The 10328-nt window shown below is 38.9% G+C and overlaps 1 protein-coding gene across 2 annotated transcripts; it reads right to left on the bottom strand.

Annotated features, from left to right (window-relative positions):
- Positions 1–1599: 1599 nt before the first annotated feature.
- LOC128942398 (transmembrane protein 14C-like) lies at positions 1600–6970 on the bottom strand. Of its 2 annotated transcripts, none has more exons than XM_054284844.1 (5): positions 6739–6970; positions 6541–6624; positions 3999–4100; positions 2044–2131; positions 1600–1859 (listed from the first exon to the last, which is right to left on the bottom strand). In XM_054284844.1, exons 2-5 carry the CDS (start codon positions 6614–6616, stop codon positions 1802–1804), a joined length of 324 nt encoding a protein of 107 aa, XP_054140819.1. In that variant the 5' UTR covers positions 6617–6624; positions 6739–6970; the 3' UTR covers positions 1600–1801. The 2 variants fall into 2 exon arrangements, with proteins under 2 accessions (XP_054140819.1, XP_054140818.1); XM_054284843.1 differs by having other exon boundaries at positions 6735–6969.
- Between the last annotated feature and the right edge of the window lie 3358 nt (positions 6971–10328).

Consider the following 10328-nt stretch of genomic DNA (forward strand, 5'->3'; position numbering starts at 1 on the left):
AGTATAGTCAAAAGAGACTATGATATAACTGAGACTAGAATTTCAGACATGCTTTAACATGTTTTCAGTGTTGCTCCCTGGAGATTCATCCTGTACAGATCAGGTTATTTAGAGATTAAGTGCCTGGAAACAAGAGAGGTTACAATATGAAATACATTAAAAAACCTGGAATTAATTTTATAACTTTTGCTAAGAGAACTGATAACACACAGCACAACTGACCCAACATCTACAGATCTGCTTGTAATTACTACTTTCTACTACAATAGCTTCCTGTTACTACCATGTGGGTAACCATTGACTCACAACAGTAGAAATGTCACTCTGACTCAATACTAGTAAATGCCATTTTCAGAAAAGGAAATACAAGCACTGAAGTGACCAACAAAATGGAGAAATTATGTAGTTTGGTATCTGCTTTATGCAATTTGAGGCAATTTTTACAAATTCCTTTAAACACTATGAAATGGTAAGTGTGTAAGATGTAAGCTAATTCAAATCTGCTTTGCCATTTTCATGTTAAGCAATTGACATGGTTTTGATATAATCAGTGGTACAAAGGTCCCAAAGTAAAATACTATAGTCACTACATAAGGTATCACTTTAAAATAGAGTTACACTTGGTAAGAATCCTAATTTATCAATAATTATGTATCACTAAAGAATAAGCTGATAAAGGATTTTCTTTCACACATTTCTTGCCTCTCCCTTCCATCACAGTGCTGAGCCCATGTGAGCTGTGCCTGCACTAACAGAACTGCAAGACTCAGTGCAAGAGAAGCAATCAAGGATGGAGTGACAACAAAAGCACCAGATGCCACTGATGCCTCTTCCACACTTCACTCCTCAGGCATCACAGCAGAACAAGGAACCTTCCTGACTCCAGGGTTTCCTAGTAAAGACAGATTTGAAGAGGCACAGCCACTCTCCTAAGAGATTAAAAATAAAGTGCTGACAAATTCTGTTGTCAAATAAGCCTGTAATATCAGAATTACATAGTGTTAGGGTATTTTACTCCAGTTATACAGTCTAGATCACATTCAACTGTTCATTTAGCCTAGCACAAATCTCACTCAGTTAATCCTCAGGGTAAGTTCCTTTCAAACAACTTTTTAAATGAAATGTTAATGAAGGCCCACATTTTAATCTTCTATCCCTCCATTTATAAAGTGATTTTAAATATCACTGAAAGACAGCACTTGGATACTAACAGTCCACTGCAAGGACTTCCACTGAGAAAACAAGGTGAAAAAAATAGCCCTGTCCCCAAACACAGAAATTGTACAAAAAAAGGCCAAATAAAGGTTTGTAACAGATTTTACTTATAGAAAAGCATCATTTTAGCATCATTTCACAATAAAAAGGCAACATCTGTTGGACATTATAAAGACATGGTATATCAATTCAGAATGCAACAGGTAAAGCACACCATAATACTCAGTGTAAAAGTTTGAGACACGCTATTGTATTTAGCCAGTTAGTCCTGGTGCCTCTTTGTGGATATTTTCTTAATTACAGGATATTTTCTCTCTGCTTCATACATGTCAGAAGTATATTTTGGAATATAAAAACCTGGAAGTGTTAAACTACATTGAAAAATCAAACCCAGGACCCATTTCTCTCTATACACAAACAGCTCTACCTTGTATATAAACTATCTGTCCCATCATTGTATGCCCCCTTATAAAAAAAGATTAAAAAATGTCTTGATGCAGAAATTTTTTCCATCTTCTCACTTCTGCATTCATGCAATTTCATGATCAGGTCTCCTTTTCCAAATACTAAGATGTAAAATTAACGGTTACTTTTCCTGGGGCTTTTCCAACATCTTCAGTGCTAATCTTCCAACCATTAGCAAACTGTTTAAGGGGAAAAAACATATAATTTAACAATAATAACAATAATTTATCAATTTCTTTTCAGATACTTCATCCAAGTGATGCATGGGAACAAAAATAATACACAAAATATCTTCACTCCATCTGAGTTTAATTAAGTGAATAAGAAATCACACACAGGAGGTTAAAAAAAAAAGTATTGTACCTGACACCAGCAATTAGCCCTGCAGGCATGAATTTTCTGGAGTGGTAAAATCTTGTTCCCATGACAGCAGTCAGTGCTCCAGATGTAACTTAAATGAGAGATTGTACAGTCCAGTCAGCAGAGATGCATGTGTGGGAGAAACATAATTCAAAACTAACGGAACAGGGAAAAGTAGCAACATCAAGGAAAAAGAGAAACAGGATTACTTCACTTAATGGACAATGAGAGTCAATAAATTGTGTAAATTTTAAAATGCCTCAGTTTGTAAAGAGTAAGTATTCTGTATCAAGTTCAAGCAGACAGTGCACTCTATATCCTTCTGCACATACTTCTCAAATTTGTTTTTCAAAATGTGCTCTTTTTGAGACTGGAAATAATTTATGATACACTGCTCTAGAACTCACTCCTTCCACACACAAGGAAATCACTAAACTTGTGCACTTATTTCCCTCACTTCTCAAAAAAGGGAGAGAGCATTTGTCTAACTTGTAGTAATCATGTCTAACATGTAGCATCATGTTTAATTTGTAGTAATGTTATGAGAATTAACTAATTTGTTTTCTAAAGACTTCAAAAGGGAAGTGTGCTAAGCATTACCAAGGTGAGAATTAATTGTCCCAGACCACTGGACACAGAGACAGGAGCCAGGTACTTTCACTGACTCAGTAAGATAGAAAGGACAGTCCCTGAACATGGTATCTCAAATAAAGACTGAATGCTAAAAAACTGTAAGGAAAACATACACTGTTGGAATCCTTATCCTTAGTATGCATCTGCTACCCAGTGGCAACAGCTACACACATGTTGTTCCAACAACTCTTTTATCCCCTACTGTTGTTTCTACATGATGACTGGTCCTGCAGGATCCAGTTCATCTTCAGTCCTAGCCATGACATCCTTCCTCCCTAACACCAAACAAAATATTGTCACTGAACACTTCCTAATCTCACATAATGAGATATGTAAGAGACTAGGACCATAGTCCAACACACAATAAAACAAAAATATTTCAGTATTAAAATGCTTCAAGCTCTAATTAGTAGCCTGTCTTCAAAATATGCACACCTCAAAATGAAATTTTGTTTCAAACAGCAGCAGAACACATCTTCTTCAAAAATTCTGAGGCATGAAGAGGAAAAGACTCCATATGCTGCTGAGCTACAGAAATGTATCTGTCTCACACATTTGGGAAAACACTTAACCTCACACTTCTTCAGCTTGCTGTATCCGCAGTTTGTTATGTTATTAAGGCTTGACCATGCACAGCTTTTGGCCTGGCCAGTGGAAGTGGATTGCCTGTAAACAAAGGTGAAGTGGAGAGAAATGCTGGGCATTCCCCTTTGACTTGTGACTTCCACATGTCAAAGAGCCAGATGCTCTGTCACTGCTTCAGAGGAAAAATGCTGTAGTCAGTGGTGGCTCTTTAAACACTGACTAAGCAGTGACTCTCCACAGTTACCTTCTCAAATTGCGGGAAGGGAAGAATTCTGAGAAGGAAGAAACAGCATTACTGAAGCTTGCTTCTCTCTAAAATCTCCCCAGGCATCAACACCTTTGTAATTTCACATATTTGTCATTTATAAAAATAAGCCAATCACAATCTCTGCCATTTTCTGTGATAATAAAATAGTCTGCTAGGGGTATGGTCAGTCTGAAGGGGAATCCCACTTCCCAAAATGTTATAGCCTGCTGCAGGATGCTCAAAGTACAAGGTTCCAGGCAAAAATAGTTCAGAAATCCATTTATTAGCACTTTTCTTGCACTGTGATCCTTCAAACACATCAGTATAAGACAGATGCATATTGGCAGCCACCAGTTCAGTTAAGTTTAGACAGCACTGAAGTTAGATTTGTAACACTATCTGTGTTTAACTCTTCTGCAAAGACTATTAGGTACTAATTTTAAATATACAGGGTAAATGTAATCCTTTTCAAATAAAATTTTCAATTACTTACTCAGAGAAACCCAAATGTTATGTGGATTCTGTGAGACCTGATAAGCACCCAGTCCAGCCAAACTCCCAAAGAAAAGGCCAGCAGCTAGCGATGGAACACTACCTGAATAAGTAGAAGATAATGCATTTCTTAGAAACTTAAAGATTACGTTGGTCAGCAGCTTAACTGTTTTGTAAAACACCAAAAATTATAAAAATAAAAAAATATGGGCATTCATCATTCATTGACATAAAGAAGACTAGAGAAGGGGGTTTTTAAGATATTGAGACCATGCTGATCAGCACAAAGAACCACTTCAATTACTCTTGCATAAGATACATTCAGAATTAGTATTTAGTTCTCTAACAGCAAAGCCATTAATACATCCATGATTGAAAGAACAGTGAGAAAAGCAAAAGAATTGGTGTTTCCCTTGCACAAACTGAAGCCTGTTGCTTCAAAACAGTTTTATGAAAATTCTTTGAGACGCAGTAAAATAGAACGACTAAATTGTAAAAATTTAAGATCAGAAAAAAGGACATGTGAGTGGAATTGGGCAGGAGGGCATTCAAAGAACTGCCAAGGAGCAGGGCATAGCTGAACATGAGAGGTCATATCTCCTAAGTACACCTGAGATTTGATCCAAAGGTAGCTGCAGCCTTTGGAAGAAAGTTCCCTCAATGCACCTAAACTTTGAATCAGGTCCTTAGTATAAATGATAACCCCAAGCTACCAGAAAATAAAGGATGCCACATCTAAATTGGTTATTTATAGAGTATATCAAGTAATGAAGTAGCACGATCACTGTGAGTGGTGAATGCCCTCCATAAGGCCAACAGAGGATTAAGGACTTAATGCTACTGAAGGTGGTTCTTTATACATTCCATTTCTGAGGTCACCTTTCAAAGACTTGAGATTGAAAAACTAAGTTGATAAAGATCTCCTGTCAATGTTAAAGGAGGACTGCATATTGCTTCCAGAAAGTAATAATTTTTCAATCATCAACAAGGTTGCTGTAATATTGCTTTGTATCCTGCTTATGGTATAAAAAGCAAGATAAAAGATGATAGAAAGCACCTGATATAGTTGCACATGTGCAAGGAAAAGATGCACACTCTACTAGGTGGCTGCTTTGCACAGAATATGAGTTTAAAATAAATCTGTGGTGGCTACAATGCTTTCCACAAGCCTGGGAGCCAAGAAACATCCATAATTTCCTTGAATTTTACCTCAAGGCATTGTTTAAGTAGATATGACACATACACTTCTAGGACAACCACATCACCTCTGGCTCAAGAAGTTCCTACATTTCAAAACACAGGGACCCAGAGAACTTGCTAAATGAAGACAGAAAAATAAATCAATAACTCACTCACTCACTCTCCCTTTGATTGCCATGTTCTCATACTGCTCCAAAGGCACCTACTACTGCCCCCTGTCTGTGTGGGTAGATAGATCAGGTTGTAAAAGAACAGATGAACTTAGTTCTATGCATGAAAGTTCCATTTTCTTTTGGTTTCTCCAAGTTATTAGTAAGGATATAATGGCTCCTTTGTATGGTTGGTTTTTTTTTTCTCTCTCCAGCAGTTACCATACGAGTTTCTGTTCCCCTTCAATAATCCTGTGACCTGGATTCCCTTGCCTGAACATAACCATGTCCTCCCAATTGGGTTCCAAAGGACAAGAAAGACACCCATCATTTCATAATGGCCTTGGAGAAATACAGATGCAATTAGTTACTTAAGTTCTCAGTATTGTCCCTTCTGTCCTAAACTCCACTCACAACCCAAAGGATAAATCTAGGCCAATGGAAAACAGACTGGAATAGGCACTAGCATCTATCTAGTCAAATGCACTGGTAAGAGTCTTACTGACTTCAGCAATGCCCCTTCCTATCACAAAAACTAAGATGGCTTAGGGATTTTCAAAGCTGAAAGAGACAGTGTCGCAGCAGGAATAAATCCACAGTTCTGTCTGGAGGAGGGCAAACTCAGAAAAAGGACAGGAAATGAAAGCAGTAGGTCAGAGGGTAAGCTTATGATGCAGAGCCCAGAAGAGAAACAATTTTAAGGACTGATTTGCACTGTTCAGCTCTACTTGGAGAAAAGATAGTTCTGAAAGCTCTCTGCAGCTTGCAGTATACTGTTATCATCAAAGATTAAAATGGGAATAAATCTCTTAAGGAGGAAAAGTGGTGATTTATGTCACTTGAAGATACAGAACACTTACAGAATGCTTGTATTTTAAACAGCAAGGAAAAAGCCTTTCTGAAGCAAACTTATGACAGTTCACCCAAAGAGCACAGAGCAGATATCAGCATCCTCCAGAAAACAGATTATGGCCTTATCAGCCCAAAGCACCAGCTCAACTCAAAATCCAGCACACCCCAACAGCAGCAAGTTATCAGCACATGGCACAAACCGATAAAATTTACATATGGGTCAACTTCGAGATAGGAGGCTTTCGTTAAAAGCTGCCCAGCTCACACCAAGTTATTGGGGAGAGGGAGGAGGGGGTGGTGGGGGAAGAGGGAGGGAGACAGAAGCACCTTTCGGCACCCTACCTGCTTTTGCATAGCCAATGATCCCTCCTGATGCCACCAGGGCGGCGTAGCCAAAACCGAGCCAGTCCACTGCCATGCCGAAAACTGGAAGAGAAAACTGGGGTGAAGATCAGCACCTCTTAACCTTTTTCAGGGGAGGAAAAATTTAAAAAAGCAAAGCATTTTACTATGGCAAGCTTTTCCACAAGCAGGACCTGCCTAAAGCCTCGGCCCTGAGGCGAGCCCAAGGGATGCAGGCGGCGTTGTTGGGAAGGCAGCGCCGGGGGCACAGGGACACCGCGGGGCCCACCTGCGCGGCCGCCCCGCTCCGCAGCCACCGGGGCGGAGCAGGCGGCGGAAGGGGAGGCCAGGCAGCCACGCACCGCCCAAAACTTCCCTTTTCCGGCTGTTCTGGGGAAGGAAAGGAAAGCTGCAAGCGCGAAACCCAAGTGAAAACTCACCGCAGAGGCAGGGCAGGGTGAGGCCCGCAGCCAGGGGTTGCGGAGAAGGAGGCGCTGGTGTCTTTGCACCTACGTGTGGAGCTCCCGGGAATCCCCCAGCAGAGCGGGAGGCGAGTGTGAAAAATGTCAATCACTTGTTTTTAAAATTTTGAAAGTTTAATAATAATAAAATGGTTATAAAAATAGTAATACAATTAGAGTAATAATAATTTGGATAATTTGAATTAGGACAATGTGAGACAATAGAACCAAAGAGTTACGGACGTCTGGGTACCTTTTTCTGGGCAGCACGAGCCTGAAAAAGGACCCCCGTTAACAAAGGATTAACCCTTAAAAACAATAGCCTGTTGCATATTCATACACTTCATACATGATGCATAAATTCCATTCAAATACAGGATTCTGTCTGGTCATCGTCAACTTCTTCCTCTGAATCCTAACAGCACCTTCGAGGCGGGAAGAAGTTCGTTTCTTCTGATAAGAGGGCAATAAATTCTCTTTCTCTGAAAGATTTAGGTGTCCTGTGGCTGCTATTTCACTGCAAGTCCTTTCTGTTAAAAAAAGTATCCTACATAGCATAGTTTCTATTTTAACATTTTTTATAACCTAGGACTATATTTAACACACTACTTAAGAGAATTAATACAGAATTAATTACTTTCTAACACAACACATATAATGTTCATTTTAATATTTGTGAAAAGCCAATCATAAAATACGCATTTTTCACATCGGGGATGCCTGAGCAAGCCCTGGTGCCTACAGCCTACAACTGACTCAGTACAGAGCAGGTTTTGTGCTCCTGTTCAGTGAGGGGCAAAGCTCCTGCGGAACTGCAGTCGTGTGAGTCGTGTGCACCTAACCCCCCCAGAAGTGGGGTTACATGGTACAGCTGAAAATTTGGGCTTGGGTTTTGGTGTAGCATGAGCTACAATTCTGGGCAGCCTACAGGCTGCTTCCAGCTTTGAGCAGTATAACTCTTGTACGGAACACGTAGAGGATTTCTAGGACCTCCAAATTACAAACTAGTACACCAGAAAAAGCAGTCTTGTGCTGTAGAAGTTATTCAACAGTGGGAGATGGAAAACATCTTGTAAAGAAAATGTTTGGCATTTTTTTTGACCTGGAAAAATGTGGAGATGACTACTGCCTACAAACCTAAACTCTTTTCTGAGTGCTGAAATGGAAATTGATGATATTACTTCAATTGTCCCATGGATGTTTCACCATATAGAAAGAAAAAGTACTCCTGTAGCCAGATTCCTAAACTGAAGGGGTTTGATTCCTCTTCATAATAGAAGGCATAAAACGCGAGAGGCCTGTACTTTCTGCAAAATGCAGCTTTCTGTAGCTGCATTTCAGATTTTGCCATCTTTATGAATTTGCATAATGGTCAGAAAGTGGGGAGACTTTAATTTGTTGGCCTCAGTGGTTTAAATAGGAATCTCCTCCCTCTGTGCAAAGGGCCACAACCAACACATATCTAAGCTATAATGGGATTATGGAAATACCATACAGATGGTATTTCCTTTTTAATTCAAGCTATGTAATAGCTGTGATGTTCAAGCTTCACTGAGCTCTGCTTTGTGATCCAGCACAGGGAAGAAGAAAACTGGTAGAAATCCACAGCTGCTGGAGCTGTTGAACTCACCTGGGGCTCAGGTGAGATGCTGCTCCCTGAGCTGTTGCTCCTTGCAGCTGTGGCTCCATGTGCTCTCCCAGTGTCATGCACACCCACCCCTTCTGACAGGGACAGCTTTGTCACTGCTGACATCTCCTCTCTCTGCACTGCTGCCTCCCCTCTACCATTCTAAGCAGTTCCCTGAAAACTAGAATGGAAAATGTGCTGAAAAGGAAGATGTACACAAAGATATGACAACAACAAATTCCAAAGTACTCATTAGTAGCAGAGTATTCACTCAAGGTATAAAAAATATGGCTTTTCCCCTAAGGACTGTTCTTTGTCTCCAGTTCACTAATTGTTCTGAGTCTCGTGCGATGCATAATTCTTTGTTACTACACAGGGGATTTAGATTTTTACAAATGTGTAATTACTTCTAAGTTCAAACTTTAGAATCCAAATTCTGTGGAATTTTTGCTTTTTAATCTTAAAATTACATGCAGACTGGATTTTTTTCCTAGTGCTTCTGCAACTGTGATCACTGTGTCCATGAGCTCATGTATTTAAAAATTCAAACAATAAAAACAGTTTAGCAATGGCAGACATTTTGTCAAGGACATAAGATAAGCACTATCAAATAGACATAAGACTTTACAAGTGAAATTGCTGCACACAATTCTCTTATTTAGTCTTATGCTTTTTCTTATATTTACTGTAGAAGCCTTAGGAATTAAAAATCTGGCACCTTTCTGTCAAGTCAACAAACCATTTGAAGTCCTATATTATTTCCATGTGTTTGTGAACACAAACATTTAGGGTATCATTAAAATTAAAAGCTGTGTAAGCTCAAACTTAATCTCTTTAATGTTGAAATAAACTGAACTTGCATAAATCAGCTATATTGAATATCCAAATAAGGGGCTTTGTTCATTTATCTAAGTAAGGGAAACAGTTACAGAAGGTAAATATGGACACCCACTTCCAAGAGAATACTGCTACTGCCACATGAACAATTCTGTAGCAGCACTGATGATGCTCATTTTGTTTCAGTGTCAGAGCACAGAGCTGGAGTTACATCCCGTTTTATGTCTCTAAACCAGCCTGCATTCCTCTCTCTAGATTTGGCTCAATCTTTTTTCTGATTTTTTCTACTTTTTCTCTTGCTACACACATAAGGAGGAATGGATGAAGTGAATCAGAACAAAGCATAATTCCAATTACTCTTTGAAAACAGAAATAGTAATGACTACTCCAGTAGTGCAGAAAACAACATTAACATGCCGTACAGCTTAAAATAAAGAAAGAAAACATTTAGTTTACCTCTTTGACCTTGTTCAACTTTGTTTTTCCCACTGTATATTTGTAATAAGGCTTAGGATGAATTCCTGTTCCCATTGACTGAGAAGGTCAGGAATTTACTTTTTGTTTAAGTGCAAACATAAGACGTGACATTTTAGCAGCATGGCAAAAATTTCAGGTGCTATATAATTCTTTTTTTATAAAAAACATATAAAAAAAAGGATTTGAAAAAATACATTGGGAAGGGGGAAGAAAAGGTAAGATCTTATTGATATAAACTCTTCCGCCTAAAATTATGTATCATATTGTCAACAAAATCTTTCAGTGATGTGAACCATGGGTGCAAAGATTTTTTAAAAAATTAAATATATTTAAGTATGAACACAGTAAAAAAGCCAAATATGCTCATAAAGTCCATGTCAAAAATT

Source organism: Melozone crissalis, unplaced genomic scaffold (assembly GCF_028551555.1).
Source record: "Melozone crissalis strain CALT ecotype California unplaced genomic scaffold, PUWL_Pcris_2 ptg000042l_1, whole genome shotgun sequence".
Lineage (NCBI taxonomy): Eukaryota > Metazoa > Chordata > Aves > Passeriformes > Passerellidae > Melozone > Melozone crissalis.